At 47.9% G+C, this 27,470-nt stretch overlaps 2 protein-coding genes across 5 annotated transcripts in view; one reads left to right on the top strand and one right to left on the bottom strand.

The window, feature by feature from the left end:
• Positions 1 to 1,619: 1,619 nt before the first annotated feature.
• On the top strand, positions 1,620 to 24,520 carry ADGRF3 (adhesion G protein-coupled receptor F3; the record flags this gene model as incomplete). Of its 2 annotated transcripts, XM_081188499.1 has the most annotated exons (12): positions 1,620 to 1,818; positions 3,391 to 3,609; positions 4,855 to 5,064; positions 7,580 to 7,723; positions 7,848 to 8,044; positions 12,851 to 13,042; positions 16,585 to 17,349; positions 18,070 to 18,696; positions 20,297 to 20,338; positions 21,046 to 21,093; positions 23,065 to 23,122; positions 23,717 to 24,520. In XM_081188499.1, the coding sequence occupies 11 exons, from the start codon at positions 1,620 to 1,622 to the stop codon at positions 23,101 to 23,103; spliced, it is 2,682 nt and encodes an 893-aa protein (XP_081044625.1). In that variant the 3' UTR covers positions 23,104 to 23,122; positions 23,717 to 24,520. The 2 variants fall into 2 exon arrangements, with proteins under 2 accessions (XP_081044625.1, XP_081044624.1); XM_081188498.1 differs by having other exon boundaries at positions 23,065 to 24,520.
• Positions 24,521 to 24,662: 142 nt separating this feature from the next.
• Positions 24,663 to 27,470, bottom strand: part of HADHB (hydroxyacyl-CoA dehydrogenase trifunctional multienzyme complex subunit beta) — a 348,394-nt gene continuing 345,586 nt past the window's right edge. For all 3 annotated transcript variants that reach the window (XM_081188688.1, XM_081188687.1, XM_081188686.1), the window contains exons 13-16: positions 27,156 to 27,243; positions 26,539 to 26,613; positions 25,408 to 25,572; positions 24,663 to 25,173 (exon numbers count right to left, since the gene is read on the bottom strand). In XM_081188688.1, the coding sequence (XP_081044814.1) occupies positions 25,138 to 25,173; positions 25,408 to 25,572; positions 26,539 to 26,613; positions 27,156 to 27,243 (364 nt within the window). In that variant the 3' untranslated portion in view covers positions 24,663 to 25,137. The remainder of the gene's footprint in view (positions 25,174 to 25,407; positions 25,573 to 26,538; positions 26,614 to 27,155; positions 27,244 to 27,470) is intronic.

A 27,470-nucleotide genomic window follows, 5' to 3' on the forward strand; every position in this document is an offset into this window, starting at 1 on the left:
TTTTTTATTCTGATTACATATATTGTGGTTTTTATGTTGATATTTTCTGTGAACTGCCTTGAGACTTCTGGGTATAGGGCGGTAGATAAACCCAATTAATAATAAAAATAATAATAACAATAATTTATTATTTATACCCTCGCATCTAGCTAGGTTTCCCCAGCCACTCTGGGCGCGGCTCCCAACAGAATATTAAAAATGTGATAAAAGATCAAACATTAAAAACTTCCCCAAACAGGGTTCACAACCTGTTAAGAAAGAAAACCCACATCTGTCAGTTTCAGTTTCTTGTCTTTCCAGTTTTAAATTCTTTAACTGCCTATCAACCTCGTTCAGAGCACTGTTCATCCACATTTTGCAGACGCCATACATTACTCATCTTATTCTATTATCTGTTTATAACTCCTGTTAATGCTAGTTGTGGGCAGGGTTAGGGTTAGGGGTGTGAATCCTCTGTTGTCATGAGTTTGAAGGGGAAAAATGCAAATGTTGGAATTAAACAGCAATGGAACGTGGCACGTATGTCTGTAACAATTCAACTTAGAGCTTAAATGTATGCAAAACAACCCTTCACAGCAGCAGCAATTAGTGATAGCACAATTAGTGATAGCACAATTTATGCAGCTTTGCACTTGTAATAGGACAGGAAACCGTTGCCGCCAGTGCTGTGACCCTGGCAGGTCTCTGTTCAGACTTTCATTGCTTTCAAAGCACAGAATCATAGAAGTGTCGAGTTGGAAGGGTCCTCTAGTCCAACCCACTGCAATGGAGGAATCTGTCAGGAGCTCGTCCTCCTCTCGAGTAGGACCCTGGCAGAGACACATGCCAAACTGGCATGTTCCCTCCCTCCTGGTCGATCGTTCGGGAGCTTCAAAAGCTTTCTTCTGCCTGAACATCACAGCGTCCGATGCCAACAGACATCGGCACACTTAGGGATCCGCAGAGTTTGCGCATCATGCGCAACAGACCTCAGCAACTCAGCATTTTGGCTAATCTACTTTAAAGGTAAAGGGACCCCTGACCATTTGGTCCCGTCGTGGCCGACTCTGGGGTTGCGGTGCTCATCTCGCTTTATTGGCCAAGGGAGCTGGCATACAAACTTCCAGGTCATGTGGCCAGCAGGACTAAGGCGCTTCTGGCGAACCAGAGCAGCACATGGAAATGCCGTTTACCTTCCCGCCGGAGTGGTACCTATTTATCTACTTGCACTTTGTGCTTTCAAACTGCTAGGTTGGCAGGAGCTGGGACCGAGCAACGGGAGCTCACCCCGTCGCGGGGATTCGAACCGCCGACCTTCTGATCAGCAAGTCCTAGGCCCTGTGGTTTAATCCACAGCGCCACCCGCAAATACATGCCTGTAAATAATGCTTACACATGTCTCTGTTCGCCACTTCCCTTGTAAGAAGATTTATTCACTCTGCTGATAGAGAATGCCAAGTCTGTAAAGGTATCTGAGGCTTGTGTCTCTGTATGATGCTGCTCCAAGGGAGACCGGCTGCCGGCCAGTGGCTGGAGCCAACTGGGGGCCTGCCTGCCTGATGCCCCCATCTCCTGGGCAGTATCCCAACACATCCTTCTCCTTTTCTCTCCCCCCAGAGTGTGACGCCCGGCAGTGGGAGATGATGGCGTTTGGCTACAGCCGGACTTGCCGCTGTCTCCCTGGCTACCAGTACAGCGACAGAGACTGCTCTCGCTTCCAGGGGTGTGGGGGTTTCTTCCAGGCTGCGGCCTCCCTGGTCTTCACACCCCCTTGCGACTGCCTCCGCTGGACCTCCAAAGACCCCGGCTACTGCCTGCCGCTGCTGGAGGCAGCCACAGGTACGCAAAAGCCCACCTGCTGTGGCATCGGCACACTGCAATGCGCCCTGGCTGGGGCAGCCCTTGGGTCTCGGATAGGGAACATAGGACCCCATTGTTTTAGATATATATATATATAATTTTATTAGTTTTTTAACATACCATTTCCAACAATAATTAAATATACTTTTACATCTTATTCAATTTTTTGACTTCCATCAGTCTGAAAATTTTCCAATCTAATCTCTTAGTATGCATTTCTCACTTTCCCTATTACATTTAAAACTCATAACCAATATCTCTACCTTTTTCTACTTTGTATATTTCTCCTTACAAAACCTCTTGTAGCCCTACTAGCGTAATTTGTTCCAATCTTCTGTAAATCTCTGGTCCCACAGGTTTCAAATCCTTCCTGTCATTTTGTCCAATTCTTTGTAGTCCATTAATTTTGTCTGCCATTCTTCTTTCGTCGGAATTTCTTCCTGCTTCCACTTCTGGGCTAACAATACCCTTGCTGCACAGGACCCCATTGTTAAAACAGTGGCACCAACTTCCCCCTCACTACCTAGCCAGGTTCATGAAACAGACCCTTTGGTGTCAACGGCCCGGTCCGGTGGAACTCCCTGCCACTGAGAATTCAACAGGCACCTTCTGTGCCAGCTTTTAAATCCCTGCTGAGAACCTCTCTATTCCACCGGGGCCTCTGTGGGCAGTACATCCTTCCACAATGCTTAACCGATGTCCCTTCTTCACTTTTAAATGGTTTAAACTTGTTTTTTTACTTTTTTATGATTCCACTGCCTGTTTTTTTATTGTTGTAAACCACTGTGATATATTTTTGTGATACAGCGGTACATAAACATATTTATAAATAACTAAATAAGTGCCTCGATTACGGTTAGATTTTTTTCTTTGCTTTCGTTGTTAAGGCTGGTTTTAATGTTATGCTTTGTGTTTATTTGTAAGCGGCTTTGAGTTGTTGTTGCAAAAAAAAAAGGGACTAATAAAATGGATAATTAATAATAATAGTAATATATATATACACACGCACACACATTTTTATTGGTTTTTTTACATATCATTTCCAACAATCATTTAACATAACCTTATACAATACAATATTTTAGACTTCCATCAACCACCTCTGATGCTTTTCTGTTCTTTATCACTTATTCCACATTTCTTAACTTCTCTATTACTCTTAATTACCATTAACTAATAGTTCTCTTCATAGTCTTTCTTGCAATACTTCAAATAGTCCTCCTTACAGAACTTCTTGCAGTCCCACTAGCGTAATCTGTTCTTTACAATTGCTTTTCAAATAGTTTCTATATTTACTCCAGTCTTCTAAGAATCTCTGGTCCAATAATAATTGTAATATAAAGGGGAGGGGGAAAGGGACAGAATGCTTCTTTCCCTCTCTTAACCCCCCCCCACACACACCACTGGGAGGTGGGCTAGGCTGAGAGAGGCAGGGACTGGCCCAGTGTCGCCCAATGGAAGCTCCCTGGCCGAGTGGGAGGATTCGAACTCGGGCCTCTCCTAGTCCGACACTCTAACAGCCGCACCACACTGACATCCTATCCCTTCCAGTTGCAGACAGCCAGCAGCTGCCTCCGGAAGTGGCCTCTGGCGGGGCTGACCAAGACCTGACCCTCTCCTTCAGCCTGAAGGATGGAGCCACGGAGGTGAAGATCTACCTGCTCAGCTCCCAGGGAGCCAAGGAAATCTTCAACGGGACTCAAGTGACTCTGCGGCAGAACGGCTCTGAGGTGGAGCTGAGGCTCTCCTCCGTCTCCCCGGACTGGGCTGGTGCTGTATCGCTCTTCCCTCTCTCTAAGGAAGGAATGATTTCGGTCTAAATATGTGTCTGTGCATGGGCGTAGCCGGGGGGGCAAGGGGGCAGCTCCCCCCCCCCATAATCAATAAAAAATCAATACAGTGGTACCTTGGTTCTCAAACATAATCCGTTCCGGAAGTCCGTTCCAAAACCAAGGTGCGCCTTCCCATAGAAAGTACAGTGGTACCTCTACTTACGAACGCAATCCGTTTCCGGGTGTGAACAGTCCGTAAGTAGAGTGCGCTACTGCGCGCGTGTGAAGTGTGATAGAGCACTTCTGCGCATGCGCGCAGAGGAAAGATCTGATCATTGTCCTTTGTTCCAGTCCGTGCTGAATCCACTCCCATATGCAAGTTCTTTGTGATCTTGATGGTCTTCTGTCTGGGACCATCAGGGTTGGCATAGCAACTGGGCAGGGCTCCTGTGGATGTGCTGGTACAGTTAAGGGATTATGGCCGTTGAAATATACTCAGAGTCGCAAAGTGATTTCATGCTCTTTATTCAGCTCATAGTGGTGAGGAGGAATGAATGAAAGTCCCCTCACAGTATCTGCTTTATATACATTATTTACACAATGGGCTGCACGTGATTGGCTAATTCCGGAATTCTACTGTAAGCCAATCAGGTTGTGGATTCACTTCTATCTGGAGCATGATTGGGTGGTTCCTGCCAACCAATCATACTGCTGCATTGTTCTTGGACCAATCAGACTGCTGCATTCTGAATCCTATTGTTCTAGGACCAATCAGACTGCTGCAATTTGGATCCTATTGTTCTAGGACCAATCAGACTGCTGCAATTTGGATCCTATTGTTCTAGGACCAATCAGACTGCTGCAATTTGGATCCTATTGTTCTAGGACTAATCAGACTGCTGCAATTTGGATCCTACTCAACTCAGTACATAACACCCGTCCTGTATCAAACCTTCCCCATTTTGTAGTCCTTCCTTCATGGACTAAAATAAAAGTGGAACGGTGCAGATCCGATGTATGGTTGATTTTCTATGAATTTATAACAGAAGCGTAGCGTATGTCGTGTGTGAGTGTGTGTGTTGAGTTTGTACAAGCGGAATGATTGGGGGGGGTGTTTCCTGCAACACAAGAGCTGCGGTTCCTGCACTGCCTGGGGTTGGACTAGATGCCCTTTGGGGAACCCCCCTTCCAACTCTGCAGTTCTCGGATTCTGGCTCCCAGTTCTGACACGTGTCTCCTACAGGAAAATACATCTGCCGCTACTTGTACGAAAACGCCATGCAAGAGCTGACCAAGGAGGTGATCGTTCCCCTCGGGGCGACAGACCTCGTCCAGACACGGTCACAGCTCTCCATGAACTGCAGCTCCCCGGAGGGACTGACTCTGCAGTGCTGCGTCCGGAACAGAGGAGGAGAGCTGAGAGCATCCTGGAACCCGGGTGCCCCAGACCCAGGTGGGCGAGGGGAGGGCAGGGAGTGGCTGGTGAGGCCCATCAGCCTGGGATGGGCATTCTGCGCAGCCGTTTTATTTAAATTTAAATTTAAATTAAACTGCATTTTAAATTGCATTTTAAATTGGGTTCCCCCCCCTCCCTCCCCCCCCCATTATGTTTTTACTGTGGTTTTATTTTATTGGTGTTAGCCGCCCTGAGCCCAGCTCTGGCTGGGGAGGGTGGGGTATAAAAAAATAATAATAATAATATTATTATAATATTATATTATTATAATTATTATTATTTCATAAAATTAATGCACGGCTTGATGGTAAACGCCTTCTGCCCCCCCGGATGGCAGAATAAAACGCTCTTTCTCTGGATTAACCCCCTGGTGTTGTTTGGCTCCTTTTGTCTCTGCTCGGGTGCAACAATTATTCCGACCCATGGATTAATAAGGCTACAAAACAACGACAAAAACTCAAAGTGGTTTCCAAAAGGATAAAACAAGAAAAAATATGCAATGCTTTTAAACATACAAAAATGAAAAGGCTAAAACGGATTAAGATGAACAACTTTCTCAGCGTCTGGGAAGGCTAGTTGAAACAAAGATCTTTTCAGACCCCTGCTTGAACTCTAGAGGCAGGGAGTTCCAAAGTGCAGGTGCTGCCACACTAAACAGCCAAATTCTTGCGAGTGGGAAAGAGGTCTAAGGTGGCGCTGGAAGTAGCGCCAGTTCTGCTGATCGCAGGGGGCCTTGTGGGTGCATGTAGGGTGATGCAAACTCGCAAGGAGGGTGTTAAGATAGCAGAGGGGGCCCTCCTGGTAGTTCTTCCCCCCTCGTGCATTAATGTGTGTGGCCCAGATGATGGCCTTCTCGGTGGTGGCCCCCAAATTGTGGAACTCACTCCCCACAGAGTTGCCAGCCGGGTGCCCAGAGAGCAGGACCTGAGTGCAGCAGAAACTTTCCCCACTTGGGATTCCCAGCATTTGTTGTTGTTGAGTCGTTGAGTCGTGTCCGCCTCTTTGTGACCCCCTGGACCAGAGCACGCCAGGCCCTCCTGTCTTCCACTGCCTCCCACAGTTTGGTCAAACTCATGCTGGTAGCTTCGAGAACACTATCCCACCATCTTGTCCTCTGTCGTCCCCTTCTCCTTCTGCCCTCCATCTTTCCCAACATCAGGGTCTTTTCCAGGGAGTCTTCTCTTCTCATGAGGTGGCCAAAGTCTTGGAGCCTCAGCTTCAGGATCTGTCCTTCCAGTGAGCACTCAGGGCTGATTTCCTTAAGAGGTTTGATCTTCTTGCAGTCCATGGGACTCTCAAGAGTCTCCTCCAGCACCAGAATTCAAAAGCATCAATTCTTCGGCGATCAGCCTTCTTTATGGTCCAGCTCTCACTTCCATACATCACTAGTGGGAAAACCATCGCTTGAACTATACGGACCTTTGTCGGCAAGGTGATGTCTCTGCTTTATAAGATTCCTGGCCCTTAAGATCTATCTAAAGATTAAACTAAATAATAATAATAATAATAATAATAATAATAATAATAATAATAATAATAATTTATTATTTATACCCCGCCCATCTGGCTGGGCTTCCCCAGCCACTCTGGGCAGCTTCCAAAAGAATATTAAAATACTATAATACATCAAACATTAAAAGCTTCCCGAAACAGGGCTGCCTTCAGATGTCTTCTAAAAGCCTGGTAGTTGTTGTTCTCTTTGACATCTGGTGGGAGGGCGTTCCACAGGGCAGGCGCCACTACCGAGAAGGCCCTCTGCCTGGTTCCCTGTAACTTGGCTTCTCGCAGTGAGGGAACCGCCAGAAGGCCCTCAGCGCTGGACCCCAGTGTCCGGGCAGAACGATGGGGGTGGAGATGCTCCTTCAGGTCTACTGGGCTGAGGCCGTTTAGGGCTTTAAAGGTCAACACCAACACTTTGAATTGTGCTCAGAAACGTACTGGGAGCCAATGTAGGTCTTTCAAGACCGGTGTTATATGGTCTCGGCGGCCGCTCCCAGTCACCAGTCTAGCTGCTGCATTCTGGATTAGTTGTAGTTTCCGGGTCACCTTCAAAGGTAGCCCCATGGAGAGCGCATTGCAGTAGTCCAAGCGGGAGATAACCAGAGCATGCACCACTCTGGCGAGGCAGTCCGCAGGCAGATAGGGTCTCAGCCTGCATACTGGTTACATCAGAGTAACCTACTATCTTTATCTACTGAGGGTGCCTGATGAAGCAACTGGCCTGTGTTTCAGAATGCTTATCCATGCCTGTCAGGTGTAGAGAACGCAAATGGCAGAGATGCGGAGGCCTGTGGGATTCAATCAGAAACCATTGTCAATGAATCAAACCCAGTCAACGCCATGCTTTCATAGTGGACACAATGGCTTGCTCCATATTTCATAATTCCTCATAGCAATCCCACCGGACCCCCACACTCTGGATATTTGCACCCCTACATCCCCCCGCCAGATCTTTCCCTTCCTTCTTCCCACCCTCCCTGCCCTGAGCATCTGACCCCTTCTCTCTCCGCAGTTCGCCTGGGGGGCAACGGAGACCCGCTCTGCCACTTCCTCGCCCTGAGTTCCTGCCCCAGCAGTGACACCGCCTACCAGTGCACGTTTGAAAGTGACCACCTGGGAACAGTGCAGACCACCGTGTCTGTGGGCCCGATTCAAGGTAACGGGGAGACGGGGAAACTGGTGGACACAGAGTCTGCGCATTTGTGGCAATCCTTTGAGAGCTGGACGTGTTCCATGAAGGCTGTTTCTGCCTGTGCATGTGTGTTTTTCTTGTGCCACAGCCGGAGATCGCTTCTGCCCCGGTGAGAACTCTACAGGCAGGTGGGATGCCACGAAGGCAGGGCAGGTGGCTGAGCTCCTGTGTCCTGAGGGAACCGATGGAAAGATGCTCCGGTCCTGCTCTCCTGGAGGGATCTGGGAAAATGTCCAAGACAACTGCACGGATCACCGACTGCTGTCTGGGTTGCACGAAGCCCAGGTAAGGGGTGGATTCTTCTGGGCTTCTTTCTCTCCCCCCCCCCCCAAGATATTTATTAAAGTTTTTTAAATATAACAATGAAAATGAAAAATAAAAAGAAACAAAATACAACATAAAAACAGTTGAAAAACAAATAATTTTCCATAATATATCTTCCTTACGCTTATTTCCCCAGACCTCCTCATACCTCCCTTCTTTGTTTTCCACTTCAATTTGTTAGTTCAGCAAATCCTTACCATTAAGCTTTTACCCATTTGTAAACCTTTTTTTTTCGTATCTCCTAAAGCATTACAGCTGGAAACCCCTTAGTTTCTATCCAACATCCTTCTAGCATTCACCTTCTGGGCTTCTCTCTTTTTTAATATTGAAATAAAAAAATTAAGGATATATATATGTTCATGGATTTGCCAGGCAAACACTTACATAAATGTATGGGCCACTTGTCTGAGGCAGCGCAGGAGGCCAGACCTGGAGCCATTTTGGCTCCCAGACTGACCAAATGTTTTCTCTGCAAAGTCAAAGGAAAATGGAAAAGCCTCCCCGTTGTCTTTTCCTTCATAAAACCTGCCTTAATGTCAAATGTTTGATGTATTACAGTATTTTAATATTTTGTTGGAAGCCGCCCAGAGTGGCTGGGGAAGCCCAGCCAGATGGGCTGGGTATAAATAATAAATTATTATTATTATTATTATTATTATTATTATTATTATTATTATTATTATTATCTTAAGGGTATGTCTGTGTATGAATAGGGTGAGCCTGTGACCTGGCTCAGGAACAAAGTATTTGTCACCACAAAAGACTGGCCAGGCTCCCCAGGGTATCCAATCAAGTGAGCATTAACAGGTAACCTGCCAGACAGGAGGTAAACAACGCACTCAGATTTCTGCTGTAGACCGCCTTTTCTGTGATGTATGTATGATGTATGAAGAGGTGGTCTGGAGCTCCAGGGCAGGGAATTTAAAATGTCTATATAAGGCCTTGTGCGCTGTTCTTCAGGTTCCTCCTCCTTCTCCTGCGTGTGAGGGGAGCACCCTGTTGCAACAGATGAATAAAGATAAGGCTTACGAGCTGCTTTGCTTCTCAATATTCTCTGGTTGGTCTCTGTTCTTTTCTCCGACCGATGGAGAACCTGCAAAGGACTCTATAAGAGCTCTTGTGTCCCCCATAAGGGAATAAGGGCAGATTTTCATATATATATATATATATACACACACACACACACACACACATATACACAGTGGCGTAGCGTGGGTTGTCAGCACCCGGGGCAAGGCAAGTAATTTGCGCCCCCTAACCCGTGGATTTGCGCCCCCTAACCCTAACACCCAGATGTTGCGCCCGGTGTGGCCGGCCCCCCCTGCACCCCCCACGCTACGCCACTGTGTGTGTGTGTATATATATATATATATATATACATACACACACACACACACACACACACACACACACACACACATATATATAGGGCAGATTTTCATATATATATATATATATATACACAGACACACACACACTTTTCAGATTTATACATTTCACTGATTTTACAATCATTTTGACATTTCAAAACGTGACTTCCTTTCCCCTCTTTCTGCGGTTCCTTACATTTATTTTTAATATCTTCTGCATATCCAAATTAACCTAACTTACTCCTTTATTCATCTTCTTTAAATATATACTCTTACGAAACTGCAGGTTATTACAATGATCCTGCCATGTTCTTATCGAATTCTTCTGGGCTTCTCTTGAACTGAGGTGGGCGGAGGGCACCCATCTGCTACCAGGCCACGTTAAAGTCTCTTGTGTTGTTAGACCAAGCCCTGGACAGCATGTTATTTATTTATTTTGCAAAATTTATACACTGCTTGGCTGTTTTTTTTTTAAAAAAAGCCTTTCAAGAGTTAACTGTACCCTCTCGCCCTTCTGCTGGAGAGGATGCAAGCTTAAAGGCACATTCCTCCATGTGGGGTGGAATTTCTGTTGCTTAAAGATTTGTGGACCTGAAAGTCTCCATTGTCAGCCATCATTAGAAGCCAACTTCTTGTACCTCACATGGGAAACAATATCAATCCCAATGTTGAGCCTAAAGGGTTTGTTCTGTACTGAGTTGAATAGGAACCAAATTGCAGCAGTCTGATTGGTCCTAAAACAATAGGATCCAGAATGCAGCAGTCTGATTGGTCCTAGAACAATAGGGTCCAGAATGCAGCAGTCTGATTGGTCCTAGAAAAATAGGGTCCAGAATGCAGCAGTCTGATTGGTCCTAGAACAATAGGACCCAGAATGCAGCAGTCTGATCGGTCCTAAAACAATAGGATCCAGAATGCAGCAGTCTGATTGGTCCTAGAAAAATAGGATCCAGAATGCAGCAGTCTGATCCTAGAAAATAGGATCCAGAATGCAGCAGTCTGATTGGTCCTAGAAAAATAGGATTCAGAATGCAGCAGTCTGATTGGTCCTAAAACAATAGGATCCAGAATGCAGCAGTCTGATTGGTCCTAGAACAATAAGATCCAAAAGGCAGCAGTCTGATTGGTCCTAGAACAATAGGATCCAGAATGCAGCAATCTGATTGGTCCACAGGAGCCACCCAATCCAACTCCAGGTGGAAGTGAATCCGCAAACTGATTGGCCTACAGGAGAATCCCAGAATTAGCCAATCCCGTGGGGCCCATTGTGTAAATAATGCATATAAAGCAGACATTCTGGGGGAACTTCCATTCCTCCTCACCACCACTATGAGCTGAATAAAGAGCATGAGATCTGCACTCGACTCCGAGTATTTTTCAGGGTTGGTCTCACTGCTTCTTATTTTAAATTTTTTATTAGTTTTACATGAAATTATATAATTAACTTTAACAATTTCATAAAAATAAAAAGCTTATTTCGAACCTTCGGACCTCCTCCCCTCCCTGCCTGGGTTCCAACGAAAATATTTCTTTTTCTGCATCTTTTACCGTTATCTATCTGTTACCTAATCGTAGTTACAAAAGTTCATTTCACATTACAGGTGTGTCGTTGTAACCCTGCCAATTATTTTTTTAAACTGTCTACAGTGGTCTTTTAAGTATATTAAAAAGTTATTCCAATCTTTTAGGAATACTTGATCTTCCTGCTTCCTGATATTTCCCATCAGTCTCGCCATCTCTGCATATTCCATAAATTTGGTCTGCCATTCTTCTCTGCCATCATTAGGGGCCAAATTCTTGGACCTGTTCCCATGTTAGCTCCGCTATCAATGGGAAACGATATCAGTCCCAATGTTGTGCCTAAAGGGTTGGTCTTACTTCTTATGTTTTTGATTTGAGTTTCCACTGAAATGAGGCTGTATTTTAATGTTTTAATGTTGTGTCTTAATCTTGTTTTTAAGTTGTATTTCAATCAATTTGTTTTTATATCGGGTGTTAGCCACCCTGAGCCCAGTTGTGCCTGGGGAGGGCGGGGTACAAATAAATTATTATTATTATTATTATTATTATTATTATTATTATTATTATGGCAGCCGTGAGACAAATAGCTGCTTCCAACTGGGGTGGAAACGCGCCCCCCCCCCATGGGAACTTGGACCCAAGATTTGTGGCATCTAGCACTTAAATGCTTAACAAAGAAAGACATGTTTCACTCTGTACGGTCTTGATCTATATCGTTCATTATCCCTAATCTCCTCTCTGTCTCAGTCACAACAGCAACTATTGAGAAATAATTTTAACACTGTAGACTGGAGTACACCCTGTGGACGTAAATTTAATTAACAATATTAATAATGTGAGCTTAATCTGTAATGTAAAAGATTTCCCAAGTCTGTTTTGAAGCCATGTGGATGATTAATTTTTTTATGCTTGATGTCTTAATTACGTATGTTTTTTAGATATGCTGTAAGCCGCCCAGAGTGGCTGGGGAAACCCAGCCAGATGGGTGGGGTGTAAATATTATAATTATTATTATAATTATTAATGCATACAAGGCTTTAAACATCCAAATATGCATTTGTCCTGTTTGCCAACAGTTTATGGTTGGTAATTATTTTTTACATTTTTCAGTAGAGCTTGTAATGAAAAAATAAAACCTCAAAGTGATTTCCATGTGACAGCCCTTCAGATATTTAAAGGTGGCTCCAATATCTCCTTTCAGCCTCCTCTTCTCCAGGCAAAACATCCACAACTCCTTCAATAAGGCTCGGTTTGCAGAACCTTTATGTTCTTTTTTTTATAATATTTTATTAGGTTTTATCAATAAGGAGATTCAAAAGAATACAAAAACAGAAAAATACAAAGTTACAAAATACAAAAATACAAACATTAAACACAAAAAAGACAGGAAAAAAGGAGAGAAAAAAGAAAAAAACACATAAAAAAGAAAACAAAACTCCCTCTTTTTAAATTTCTCTTTAGTTAACTTATTTTCCTGACTTCCTCACGCCTCCCTTTTTTGTATCCCTTTTCTTAAAATTTAGTTCAGCAAATTCATATCCAGTTTAACTTGTCTGTTATCAATCCCATCTTACATTTTACCTTGGTGCTAGAACCCCATCAGTTCATTTCAACGTCATCAGCATTCAAAAATTTTACAATGTTTCTGTAAATAAATTTTACATTTCCTCCAATCTTCCTCCACGAGCTCTTCTCCCTGATCTCGAATTCTGCCAGTTATTTCCGCCAGAACCTTTATGTTCTTGATCGCCCACCTCTGTATATGTTCCAGCTTGTATATTTTTAACAGCCAGTGGGTATTGTGGCATCCAGTGGCAATGAGTTCCATAGGAAGCCACCTTCGGTCTAATATTCTCCCTGCTCTGTTTGTGTGCAGTTGCTCCAGGCAGGGCTGGGCAGCCCCCAAACCGAGGTTCCTTGGATGATAGACTGGCTGAAGGCGGAGTCGGAGTCCGGGAACATCCAGGGCAAAAAACCCTGGGACCTCCTGGCTGCGCTCGACACGATGGACATCATCTCGGAGGTGGCGCTGGGAGCCCAGATGCGCCTGGAGAGCAGCGTTGTGTCTGTGAGTAGCAGCACCCAGGGAGGGAAGGGCGGGATTCCTGCAAAGCACTCAGCGGGGGGCTTATCCTCGGGCTTGATCCGGAAGCTGGAATTAGTGCAGGATGCTGCAGCACAATTGCTGACAGGAGGGAGGCTTTGTCGGCATCGCAACCCCTGTCCTGAGGGATCTGCCTCGCCAGAGTGGTGCATGCTCTGGTTATCTCCCGCTTGGACTACTGCAATGTGCTCTACGTGGGGCTACCTTGGAAGGTGACCCGGAAACTGCAACTAATCGAGAATGCGGCAGATAGACCAAGGACTGAGAGCGGCCGCCGAGACCATATACAGTGGTTCCTCGCAAGACGAAAAGAATCCGTTCTGTGATTCTCTTCGTCTAGCGGTTTTTTCGTCTTGCGAAGCAAGCCCATTGACGGATTAGTGGATTAGCGCTATTAGCGGCTTTTAGCGGCTTTTAGCGGCTTATCTGCTGATCGGATCAGCTGATAAGCGGCTTAGCGGCTTAGAAAAAGGGGGGGGGAGGGAAAAAAACCCGCAGGAACTCGCAAGACATTTTCGTCTTGTGAAGCAAGCCCATAGGAAATTTGTTTTGCGAAGCACCTCCAAAACGGAAAACTCTTTCGTCTAGCGAGTTTTCCGTCTTGTGAGGCATTCGTCTTGCGGGGCAACACTGTAACACCGGTCCTGAAAGACCTACATTGGCTCCCAGCACATTTCCGAGCACAATTCAAAGTGTTGGTGCTGACCTTGAAAGCCCTAAACAGCCTCGGTCCAGTATACCTGAAGGAGCGTCTCCACCCCCATCGTTCTGCCCGGACACTGAGGTCCAGCGCCGAGGGCCTTCTGGCGGTTTCCTTCCTGCGAGAAGCCAAGTTACAGGGAAGCAGGCAGAGGGCCTTCTCGGTGGTGGCACCCACCCTGTGGAACGCCCTCCCTTCAGATGTGAATGAAATAAGCAGCTATCCTCTCTTTAAAAGACATCTGAAGGCAGCCCTGTTCAGGGAAGTTTTTAATATTTAATGCTGTATTGTTTTGAACATTCGATTGGGAGCCGCCCAGAGTGGCTGGTGAAACTCAGCCAGATGGGCGGGGTATAAATAATAAATTATTATTATATCTGCACTGACTGCTGATTGGCTACTCGGCCAAGTTCGATATGTTACTGTGGGGATATAAAGCCCTTAACTTGGGACCAGTTTTCCGATGAGATAACCTTTCCCTACATACAACTGCTAGACCAATTGGTGGAATTGGCATGATTACAGGTGCCACACTCAGAGGGGTGGCATATAAAATAATAATAATAATAATAGGTATTATTATGCATTCCTAAGAACATTTAGTGTGGCAGCACCTAAAGTTTGGAACTGCTTGCCTGTTGATATCAGGCAATTGTCTTTCCTGAACTCTCTTAGGCAACTGCTAAGAACATTCTCGTTTAGCCTACCCAGATGTTTAGAAAGCTGGAGTGAGTTTTTATCTGTATTGCGTCTGTCGTTTCCTTAACTTTTTGAACGTTTGAAATTATTGTTCGTTAATTTATCTTGTTGATAACATTCTTGTTTTATCTTGCTTGTAAAGCGCTTTCATTTTTGTTTGTTTTCATCTTCTTCTTTGGCGATCAGTCCTAGGCTCTGTGGTTTAACCCACAGCGCCACTCGCATCCCTTATGCTGTTTATACATTTTGAGGTCTTAGATATATGGTAATGTTCATAAGTGTACCAACCAAGCAAGTACATAGATCAGCACAGGAAGACCGACCTGGAACCATTTTGATTCTTAAACTGAGCAAATGTTTTCTCTGCAAGGTCAAAGTGGGAAACCTCCCCATTGTCTCTTTCTTCACAAATCCTGTCTGTGTTTGAATAGGGTGTGAGCCTGTGACCTGGCCCAGGACTTAAGTATTTATCATTACAAAAGACTAGCCAGGCTCCCCAGGAAATCCAATCAAGTAACCTGCCAACAACATTCAAAATTTCTGTTTTAGACCGCTTTTTTTGTGATGTATGTATGTTTCTGGGGGTGGTCTTGTTCTACAGGGTGGCGATTTCAAAAGTCTTTATAAGGCCTTGCATGCCATTTTTCTGGGTCCTCCTCCTTTCCTGCGTGTGAGGGGAGCACCCTGTTGCAACAGATCAATAAAGATCAAGCTTACTAACTGCTTTCATAGAATCATAGAATCATAGATTTGGAAGAGACCACCAGGGCCATCGAGTCCAACCCCCTGCCAAGCAGGAAACACCATCAGAGCACTCCTGACATATGGTTGTCAAGCCTCTGCTTAAAGACCTCCAAAGTAGGAGACTCCACCACACTCCTTGGCAGCAAATTCCACTGTCGAACAGCTCTTACTGTCAGGAAGTTCTTCCTCATGTTTAGGTGGAATCTTCTTTCTTGTAGTTTGGATCCATTGCTCCGGGTCCGCTTCTCTGGAGCAGCAGAAAACAACCTTTCTCCCTCCTCTATGTGACATCCTTTTATAGATTTGAACATGGCTATCATCTCACCCCTTAACCTCCTCTTCTCCAGGCTAAACATGCCCAGCTCCCTTAGCCGTTCCTCATAAGACATCGTTTCCAGGCCTTTGACCATTTTGGTTGCCCTCCTCTGGACACGTTCCAGTTTGTCAGTGTCCTTCTTGAACTGTGGTGCCCAGAACTGGACACAGTACTCCAGGTGGGGTCTGACCAGAGCAGAATACAGTGGCACTATTACTTCCCTTGATCTAGATGCTATACTCCTATTGATGCAGCCCAGAATTGCATTGGCTTTTTTAGCTGCCACATCACACTGTTGGCTCATGTCAAGTCTGTGGTCAACCAAGACTCCTAGATCCTTTTCACATGTACTGCTCTCAAGCCAGGTGTCCCCCATCTTGTATTTGTGCCTCTCATTTTTTTTGCCCAAGTGCAATACTTTACATTTCTCCCTGTTAAAATTCATCTTGTTTGTTTTTGCCCAGTTCTCTAATCTGTCAAGGTCGTTTTGAAGTGTGATCCTGTCCTCTGGGGTGTTAGCTGGAGTGTTAGAGGAAGGGTAGTACCTCTGGTACATCTGTAAATTTGATCAGGATGCCCTTGAGTCCATCATCCAAGTCGTTGATAAAGATGTTGAATAAGACCGGGCCCAAGACAGAACCCTGTGGCACCCCACTAGTCACTCTTCTCCAGGATGAAGAGGAACCATTGATGAGCATCCTTTGGGTTCGGTCAGTCAGCCAGTTACAAATCCACTGAGTGGTAGCATAGTCAAGACCTTTGCTTCTCAATATTCTCTGGTTGGCCTCTGTTATTTTCTCCTACCAACAGGGAACCTATGCAAGGACTCTATATGGGCTCTTGGATACCCCAGAAGGGAAAAGAGCAATTTTTGTTTACAACACGACCACCTCTCACTGCAAGACTTGGCCATTGGCCAGGGATTGTTTAGCTGCAATGGCTGCATTGCTGGGGTTGGGCTAGATGACCCTCAAGGTTCCCTTCCAACTCTTCTACAAGTCTAACCATGACCCAGGTTAATGAGGAAATCCCTCCTTCTGCTTTTAGAATTTGCTGGCTGCTGCCAACACAATGCTCGACGTAGACTCGGGGCCGGAGTGGTCTGCAGTGGAAGCCTTGAGCCCGTCGGCCGCTTCCAGGCTCCTGCAGTCCATTGAGAACCTCGCCAGCCTCCTCCTGCCGCCCTCAGGCAGCCCCTACAACTTGACGCTCCCCAACATTGAGCTCCAGAGTGCCCAGATGGGCCCTGAGTTTGAGGACTTCAACAAGGGCTTTGACACGGACCCCCCTCTCCGCGTCCACATTGAGGAGGAGGAGTTGTTGCGCTGCGGGCAGAATGTCACCGTCACCAGCCTGGTGCTGAAGAAGCTGGGCAGAATCCTGCCAGGCAGCCGCGGCGCCAAGGCCAGGCTGGGCAGCTTAGTGATGTCCAACTCCGTCACGGCTTCCAACGGGAGCATCTCGCAGGTGGAGGTGGAGATGAACTTTGGCCACTGGAACGGCACCGGCGAAGGGCAGGAGGAGGAAGACGAGGAGGAGAGGGTGGCACAGTGTGTGTTCTGGGACCACAGCCTGCACGGCAGGGTCGGCGGCTGGTCAGCCGAGGGGTGCCAGACCTCTGGCGCCGAAAGTGCCACCAAGTGCACCTGCCGCCACCTGACTTCCTTCTCCATTCTCATGTCTGCCCATCCTGTGCCAGACAGCTTCGCCCTGACTTTCCTGGGCACCTTTGGGGTCTGCGCCTCAATCCTGGCTCTCATCGCCACCCTCGCCATCTACTACCTCGTCTGGACTTCGGTGGTGAAGAACAAGGTGAGAGACAAACAGGCTGTGCCATTCCGAAATTTGGAGTTGGGGGGAAAGGCAGGGCCGGATTTAGGTTTCATGCGGCCCCAAGCTCCTGAAGGGAATGGGGCCCTTTCTATGTCCAGCTGTCCTTTGCCAACAACAAACTGTCCCTGTTTTTTGTGCTGAATATATGCTCTATGGTCATTTATGGACCTCATAGGTATCTCAAGCCATTTGCACATGTCGCCCTGCAACCAGTCCATGCAGAATGTCGGCACCCTATATATAGAAAGGAGCAAACCAGGGATATTTTAGGGAGCAGGCTAGCAGGCAGGGCCCATAACTTGCATCAGGCTTAGGCAACCTTCGGCCCTCCAGATGTTTTGGACTACAATTCCCATCATCCCTGACCACTGGTCTTGTTAGCTACAAAAATCTAAAAACATATCAAAGATAATCATTATAAACTCTAACAGAATTAAAACAATATAAAAAAACACACCTATTAAAATACAGACAATAAAAAACAGCACAGCACTATTAAAGTCTCCTTCATTGGAGGTTTTTAAACTGAGGTTGGAGGGCCACCTATCAGGGATTCTTCAGCTGTGTGATTCTTGCGTTGCGGGGTTGGGCTACATGACCTTTGGGGTTCCCTCCCAACTTTACAAACCTGTGATTCTAGGGCCCCCTGAGGCCTGCCTGGCCGCCTCTCACCCTGACCAGCCTTCTCCCGTTCCCCAGGTGGCTTACTTCCGCTACACCACGCTGGTCAACATCGCCCTGTCTCTGCTGATGGGCAGCTTCTGGTTCCTGGGCGCCTCTCGGCTGGCGTCCGACCCCGAGAGCAAGCTGTGCGTGGCGGCCGCCTTCTTCACCCACTTCTGCTACCTGGCCATGTTCTTCTGGATGCTGGTCCAGGGCCTGATGCTCTTCCATCAACTGGTCTTCGTCTTCCACCAGCTGAGCACCCGCTCCGCCCTGCCCGCCATGGTCTCGCTGGGCTACCTGTGCCCCTTCGCCATCGCCGTGGCCACGGTGGCAGCCTTCCTGCCCCGGGGGGGCTACCTCCACCAGGCTGTCTGCTGGCTCTCCTCCCGCAGCAAAGCCATCTATGCCTTTTCCGTGCCCGTCCTGGCCGTTGTGTCGGCCAACGCGCTCATCCTCTTCGTGGTGCTGCTGAAACTCATGAGGCCCTCGGTGTCCGAGGGGCCGCAGGGAGAGGAGTGGAAGGCTCTGGTCAGCATCTTCAAGGCCCTGCTCATCCTCACGCCCGCCTTCGGGCTGACGTGGGGGCTGGGCGTCATCACCATGACCTCGGAGGCCTCACAATTCACGCATTACATGTTTACCATCCTCAATTCGCTCCAGGTGGGTGTGGAGCAGGGCCAAGGTAATTGTGTGTGTGTGTGTAACTGGGAGTCAGAGTGCTGCCACACAGGTTGGCTCAGAAGCAAGGTAACTGGGAGGTAAAGGTAAAGGGACCCCTGACCATTAGGTCCAGTCGCAGCCGATTCTGGCCAAACTAACAGAATTAATTTTAATAGGGACAAATGCAAGGTTCGGCAATTAGGCAAGAAGAACCAGATGCACAAATATAGGATGGGGAACACCTGGCTTGACAACAGCACATGTGAAAAGAATATCGGGGTGTTAGTAGACCACAAGCTGAACACAAGCCAACCGTGTGATGCAGCAGCAAAAAAGGAGAATGCTATTCTAGGCTACATCGAGTATAGTGTCCAGATCAAGAGAAGTCATAGTCCCACTCTATTCTATCTTGGTCAGACCCCCACCTAGAATACTGTGTCCAGTTCTGGGTGCCACCATTTCAGAAGGATATTGACAAGCTGGAAGGTGGGCAGAGGAGGGCAACCAAGATGATCAAGTCTCTGGAAAACAAGCCTGATGAGGAGCAGTTGAAGGAGCTGGGTAAATTTGGCCTGGGTAAGATGAGACTGAGATGAGATAGGACAGAGGTAGCCAATTCCCAAGAGACTGCGATCTACTCACAAAGTTAAAAACTGGTTCACGTCAAAGTTTTTTTAGGAATGAGGAAAGACTTGTTTTTGGGTGGGTGCATCTTCAAATATCCCAGAGGGCAGACTCTGAAGCACCATATTTTTCGCTCCATAAGATGCACTTTTTTCTTCCTTAAAAGTAAGGGGAAATGTCTGTGCGTCTTATGGAGCCGAATTGCCCAGGGGCGAAAAGCAGGTCATGCTTTTTTTAAAAAAAGAAGGAAGTGGGTGTTGAAACAAAGCCGCTAATTGGCAAGCGATCGGGGAGCGAGATAAGAGACGCTAGCAATAAAGGAGGCTGCCTGAGAGCGGGGAGGTAAAGACAGCAAACTTGCAAGGAGAGGAGACAGGAAGACTAAAGAAATGAGGAGAGAAATTAGAACAAAAGGAGGAGCAGAAAACCAGCCCCAGCTAAGGAAAAGACACTAAGGCAAACAAGAGGGAAGGGGGTGTTGAAAGGAAGCAGCTTTCTTTCGGCAAGTGCCCATCGGCAAGTGATGGGGAGGGAGATAATGGACGCTAGAGATAAAGGAGGCTGCCTGAGAGCGGGGAGGTAAAAGCCCATGGATCTTCAGGATTTTTACATTTTACATTGGGTCACCCCAAATTCACCATCAGATCACATAGCATGTCCATGGCTACAGCCTGCACCCAAGAAACCACGCATCCACTGTTTCGTGGGGCCGCAATGGCGCAAAAACATAGTTACAAAGCACGGATCCACATGGATTCTCAGGATTTTTGCATTGGGCTACCCCAAACTCACCGTCAAATCACATGTCTGTGGCCACAGCATGAACCACAAAAATCATACATCCACTGTTTCATTCAGAATATTTTTTTTCTTGTTTTCCTCTAAAAACTAGGTGCGTCTTATGGAGCGAAAAGTGTGGTATTTTGTTTAAGACCGCTGTAGGGTCTTCACTAAGCAACATTCTTCTCTGTTACAGGGGGTCTTCATTCTGATTTTTGGCTGCCTCATGGACAAGAAGGTAAGCAGCACCCCCTCCCCAAATTGGCAGTGTTTTGTTTTGTTTTTTTCCAAACAGGAGGGTCTCAGAGACCTGGAGTGGGGTGTGATGTGGAGGCTGTTCCAAGCACAAAGGTATGAGGGGCTTTTCACTGCATCGCCCACAGGAGAGAAGGATCTTTGCCAGTCCAAGCACCGGTCGCTGAGACCCACAATGGGGGTGGGAGATGCACTTAGGGGGAAAAGCTTCTTCTACATCAGGCATAGGCAAACTCGGCCCTCCAGATGTTTTGGGACTACAACTCCCATCATCCCTAGCTAACAGGACCAGTGGTCAGGGATGATGAGAGTTGTAGTCCCAAAACATCTGGAGGGCCGAGTTTGCCTATGCCTGGTCTACATCTCTGGGGCAGGGGCTGTGACCCACAAGTGGTTTCTTCAGGCCGCTTGAACACCACCTTTGAACACCACCCAGCTGACTTTGCTCCTTTTTTAAAGAACATTGTGGCTGATCATTCACTCCCCAGGGCAGGTGAGAACTTACAATCACAAAAAAGGTGATGGAAACTGTCGCTTTGGACCAATGACCCCCCAGGACAGGACATGCAAATGGAGAGGTGAAAGGGATGCTGGTTCATACTGCAAAAACACCCTAGCAGAGGGTGTTCATGGCCAGGACTGTCACATGTTACTCCGATGGCCTCAGGTGTCACTGTCTGTTTCGTGCAGGTGAGGGGAGCGCTTTGCAAGCGTCTGTGCAAGTCACCTGCAGCTCAGGTAAGCAAGGTCCCAGCTGTTCCTCCATTTCCCTGCCTTCGCACCACCAGCTTCGCTGGGAATGAACTGCCACCTCCCCTTTCTCCTGGTGTCCAGGCTAGGAGGCCACGGATCCTTTGCTGAGGCCCTTTGCTTCAGCCTCCTATTTATCCAGAATCTGCTCACCTGCCCCTTGCAGCCGGCTCCCCCTCTGGAGAAGCCTCAAGGGCTTCTTCTCACCACAACCCTTTCCTACAGCTTTTCCAGAGGCCCAGCTCCATCAAAAACCTTGCCAGCACGGAAAGAGCTTCTTCATGCAGTTCATAAACTGTGGAACTCCCTGCCACAGGAGACAGGGACACCCACCAACTTGGATGGCTTGAAAAGGGAATGAGACAAATTCATGGAGGAGGACAGGGCTATCGATGGCTAATAATAATAATAATAATAATAATAATAATAATAATATATTTATATCCCGCCCTCCCCAGCCAAAGCCGGGCTCAGAGCAGCTAACAACAATAAAAGTAACACAGCATTCTAAAATCAATTCATTCTAAAATCAATTCAGAATCAAATTAATGGTAACCATTGGGCTAGAGTTCTATGAGGATTACAGAAGGAGAGAGGGGGTCAGATTATGCCTTGGCCAAAGGCCTGGTGGAACAGCTCCGTCTTGCAGGCCCTGAGGAAAGATGTCAAGTCCCGCAGGGCCCTAGTCTCTTGTGGCAAAGCATTGCACCAGATCAGCCCACGGCCGAAAAAGACCTGGCTCTGGTTGAGGCCAGTCTAATCTCCCTGGGGCTTGGGATCTTCTGGGTGTTTTTATTTGAAGACCGTAGGGTCCTCCGTGGGACATACCAGGAGAGGCGGTCCCGTAGGTACGAGGGTCCTAGGTGTTGGGATACTGCCAGGGAGACAAAGTCCATCATGGCCCCAAGCCGTGTGCCGGACGATCCATCGATCTTCCGTAGGCACGCAGTATCAGCAATTAGCGACATGAGTTTCTAGAAAATATCTTGCCACATTCCAGAGCTCATGCACACTCTTATCAGCAGATAATGCACTGCAAAAGTCGCACTCAGGAGAGCACTATTTACAAGTTTTATTCAGCGTTGATCAGAACAGAGAAAGACAGGACTGCCTGCGTCTGTGTCTCCGACACAGAGAGAGAAACGAAAGCAATAGAAACATAAACTTCCTGTGAACAGGAAATATGCAGACTCTGTGACTCATAGCCTGCTCCCTTTTAAGGTGGAACGGAAATATCCTAACACTAGGCCGCATAGGGCTTTAAAGGTTAAAACCAGCACCTTAAACCTGATCCTGTACTCCACCGGGAGCCAGTGTAGCTGGTATAGCACCGGGTGAATGTGATCTCGCAGCGAGGACCCCGTAAGGAGTCTCGCCGCGGCATCTGCACCCGCTGGAGTTTCTGGGTCAGTCTCAAGGGCAGCCCCACGTAGAGCGAGTTACAGTAGTCAAGGTGGAGGTGACCGCCGCGTGGATCACAGTGGCCAGATGGCTTTGCTCTGCCTCCATAACCAGAGGCAGCGATGCTTCTGAAACCCAGTTTCTGGAAGCCACGGGAAGGGAGAGCGATGCTCTTGTGGTCGGATCCTGCTTCCCATATGGTCAGCCACCAGGATGCCGTTGGCCGGATGTAGCAGGCTCTTCCTATGCTCTTACAGAACCTCCAAGTCCAGATGCAGTCTATCAGTCTTCGTTTTCTTACGGGAATTTGGCCGGACCAGATGGCCCCATGGCCTGAGCCATCAGGTTCTTCTTAGGTCCTTAGGCTATGCTCCTTGCTGCTGGGTGAAGCGGCTTCTCTCTCCCCTGGGCTTTGGGGGGGGGGTGAGGGAAGGCAGGGGAGCCAGAGCAGGGTCTCCCCACTGCTTCCTGGGATGCTGCCAGGTGGAATCCAGGGGCAACAGTAAAATAGTAGGGCCGGTTTACTCACCCTCCTGTCTCTCCCAATTGGGTCCACAGACCAAGAGCGAAACGCTGGACTCCAAACTCAGCAACTGAGAGGCTGGAAGTCGCACACGTAAGCAAGAAAGTGTGTGTGGGGGGGTCTCCTCTGGCCAACCAAAACGTTAAGGGTGGCCGATTAGGTCCAGTCATGACCGACTCTGGGGTTGCGGCGCTCATCTCGCTTTACTGGCCGAGGGAGCCGGCGTACAGCTTCCGGGTCATGTGGCCAGCAGGACTAAGCCGCTTCTGGCGAACCTGAGCAGCGCACGGAAACGCCGTTTACCTTCCCGCCGGAGCTGTGCCTATTTATCTACTTGCACTTTGACGTGCTTTTGAACTGCTAGGTTGGCAGGAGCTGGGACCGGGCAACGGGAGCTCACCCCGTCGCGGGGATTTGAACCGCCGACCTTCTGATCGGAAAGCCCTAGGCTCTGTGGTTTAACCCACAGCACCACACATAACTTGCAAATCACAAATCTCAATAGTTGTCGTCCCTCAAGTTTGGGGGCCCAGTACAAAGCTTTGGGGGCCCTTTTTGTATTGTAAACAAGATGGCTGGCTTTGGGTGTAGGGTGGAAAGTTAGAGAGCAAAGCTGGCTTGGAGGACAGAAGAGGGTTGTGTATTGTGTGTGTTTTGAAATTAAGATAAATTCTTGTCATCTTCCAGCCCCACAGCTTTGGGCAGTAGAAAATGGCTCTCGGCTTGCCACCCTCCTCCTCCCTGCCCGGTCAAAAACATATTGCAGCTTTTGGAAACCAGCAGCAAAAGTTCCTTTTATGAAATGTGGGAAGCCAGTTTTGCCATCCACTTTTGCCTTCAACCATGAGCACCATGCCAGCAGCGGGACTTCAGAAGGACAACACAGGATCCGGCCTTTTCTGCAGTTTGTGGAACGCTCTGCCCTAGGAGGCTCGCTTGGCCTCTTCATTATACACCTTCAGGTGCCAGGTGAAAATGTTCTCTTTCAACCAGGCCTTGGGGTGACTGACATCCGATATCCTTTTAAATGTGTTTTGTGCATGGAGGGGGAGTTATCAGGCTTTTTTCTTATTTTTCTTATATATTTTGTGTTTTTTATCTTGCATTTTTACGTTGTGAACCTGAGATCTATGGAGGAAGGCAGTGTATAAGTTTAATAACTTTAAAGAGCAAGCTGGTGTTAAAAGCAGGTCTGTATAGTGGTTAGCGTGTTGGACTTGGGCTGTGAAGCTCACGGGGTGACCTTGGGCTGGTCACTGCCTTGCAGGGTTGTTGTGGGGATTAAATTAGGAGGGGGGAACCTGCCATGTGCTCCTTGGATTAAAAATAGGGGGATAGAAATGTAATGAATGAATGAATAAATAAAGGAATAACACTGCAAGCGCTTACAAGAATTAAATGATGGTAGAGAACAGCTGAACCCCTGTGGATGGAATGGTGGGGTATAATAATGGCTGAAGCAAACAGATTCCCCCCCGTGAGCTGATATCACCCTGCAGGAGCCAAGAGACCTGATCTCTGAGGAATCCCCATTGTAATGTTGGTAGTGGGGGTGGGGGTCTGTTGCAGGCTGCCTGCCCCCTGAAGGACTGTGGAAATAACTGGAGAGAATAAGACACACACTCGCCATCCCCACCTTGTATCTCTCATTTATTAAGGCACAGGTGTGGAGACACAAACGCTCCACCTTTGTTAACAGTCCACTTCCTTCGTGCTGAGCCCTCGCCCCTCGGGAAAAATTAAATATCCCAGTTGACTGCAGTTCAGATCGAAACACTATTGAAAAACGGCAACAGGCTTAACTTTAAAAACCGAACCATTCATTTCTGGGCTTACTGCTGCTTTCGGAAGTCAGAGCACTCCAAATCTTTAAGGTGTTCTCAGGCAAGAATGCAAGGGGGACGTGTCCTGCATTTCAGAAGATAAACTGCAGAAGGCCCCTCTATGGACTAGGCAGAACTTCCAAGGGTCCAACTGCTACTAGAAAATATGTACAAAGGCCATTGGGCGTCCTTTCGAGGAAGGACCAGGGAGGGATTCTGGCATTAGCGCATTGAAGCGGGACGGCTGTGTCACAAAGGGCGAGAGGAAGACAGCCCTGGATGGGGTTACTGTGGGTAACGCTCCACGATCATCGCGTGGCCCTGCAGGCAGAAGAGGAACAAGAAAGGGTTTATTCATTAAGGGACCTGCAGGTGGAGGAACAAACTTCTCCCCTCCCACAGAGAGGCAGGAAGGAGGAAGGGGATGGGATTTCTGGGAAAGGAGGACAGCAAAGGCTGCTATTTAGCAAGACCCTGCAAGGGCTGAGATGCCAAGGGCAAGGCAGGCAGGTGGCAGTCGCACTGGGAGGGCGTGGTGGTGCTCCTTGGGCTTACCTGTCCTCCAGCGGCGCATGCGGCCACTAGGCCGTACTGCCCTCCTTCCTTCTTCAGCCGGTGGGCAGCGGTCATGACCAAGCGGCAGCCGGTGGCCCCAAAGGGGTGTCCCAGGGACAGCGACCCGCCCCAGTTGTTGAACTTCTCCAGAGGGGGAGCGCCGACCTGCAAGCAGAAGGCAAGAGAAAAGTAGGGCCCTGAGTGCGAGTTACCAAACTCACCACCAATGTGGGGAAGGATCAAGGGGGGTCCTTCCAGGTCAGCCACATCAAGACCGCCAAAGGAGCAAACGGTCCCAGATCTGGCAAGCCGTGGGGGCAGTGAGGAGGGAGAGAAAGCCCTGGCCTTGAAAACTGGGGATTGAGTTCAGGGGTTCCCCAAACTGTGGTCTTCAGGCCTGCCAGTTTCATTCAGGTGGTGCACGGGGTGCCAGTGAAGCGCATGTTCAATTTGAATTCCATTGAATTCACTGCGTAATACAATGAAATAAATAAAAGAAGCAAAAAAACTACATTAAAAATCACACAGCTTTGAGCACAGTGCATTTTCAACTGGTCCTTGGGGAAAGATTTGGGAGCCACTGATCCAGCTCCAATCATCGTCTCCTCAATAATATTATTAATAATAATTTATTATTTATACCCCACCCATCTGGCTGGGTTTCCCCAGCCACTCTTCAGCAATGTTGCCTCTGCCCTAGGCCCTTTCTATTTTGCTGGCAAGGCAAAAATGTAAAAGGTAAAGGGACCCCTGACCATTAGGTCCAGTTGCGGATGACTCTGGGGTTGCGGCGCTCATCTCGCTTTACTGGCCGAGGGAACAGGTGTACAGCTTCCGGGTCATGTGGCCAGCAGGACTAAGCCGCTTCTGGCGAACCAGAACGCTGTTTACCTTCCAGCCGGAGCGGTACCTATTTATCTACTTGCACTTTGAGGTGCTTTCGAACTGCTAGGTTGGCAGGAGCAGGAACCGAGCAACGGGGAGTCAAGGGGATTTGAACCGCCAACCTTCCGATCGGCAAGTCCTAGGCTCTGTGGTGTAACCCACAGCACCACCCACAGGCAAGGCAAAGGGAAGGCTATAAAGGAGGAGGACGCACATTCACAGCAACTGCCAACATCGGCCCCTTACCTTAGACTTCCTGCCCATGTAGTTCTGGGCAAACCAATCCGAATCCATCGCTTTCATATTAGCTAGAATCTGCCCCTAGGAGGGAAAAGGGAGAGGAAGGATGATGCTCTGGGCAGCAACAGCAGATAGAGTCCTAGAACTGCAGAAGCGTTAAAATCGAGATGTGGAAAATATGGATACAAGGAGAAGCAGGACTAAGATGTGGAGATATGCTTCAGAGATACAGACCGTGGGGAGCTCCGAAAAATTAATAATTATAATTTAGACTATTAGTTGGTCTTTTTTATTTTAGTTTATTTGAATTGGAGCATGATGATTGGACATATTAATTGGATTTTTTTACTGGGGGGGGAAATAGAGTCCTAGAACTGTAGGCTCGGAAGGGGCCCCCAAGGGCCATCTAGTCCAACCCCCTGCAAGGCAGGAATCCCTGTCATGCAACCTCTCTTTTAAAGTCTCAAAGGAAGGAGGGTCCACCATTGGAGACCACTGGTCCAAGTCCCACCCTTTGAATCTGGAGACAGCAAGCTCGTTCAGTCTTGTACACGGCAGCCCTTCAGATGTTTGAAGATGGCTATCCTATGGCCTCTCAGCCTCCCCTCTCCAGAAATACTTACTGCAAAGGCCTCGTGGAATTCAAACACATCAATGTCTGCCATTGTTAAGCCGGCCCTTTCCAGGACTTTGGGCGTCGCATAGGTTGGCCTGGGAAGGAGCAGAACGGAGAGCGGTGTTCAGAGTGGCTGTGTATGCAGAAAGAGCTGCCTGCCTGGGGAGGAGGCTTGCAGGGGCCAGCCCCGGGGGCCGCTGCCTGTCTCACCAGCACCCAGAAAGCCCTTCTGGGTTGAATTTGCACCCCGTCCTCTGCTAAGATGCTCAGGGCTATTTTTAGTTGCTTAAGGCCTACAAGACACAATACAGTCATAACTCGG

This window comes from Podarcis bocagei, assembly GCF_964188305.1.
Source record: "Podarcis bocagei genome assembly, chromosome: 3".
Lineage (NCBI taxonomy): Eukaryota > Metazoa > Chordata > Lepidosauria > Squamata > Lacertidae > Podarcis > Podarcis bocagei.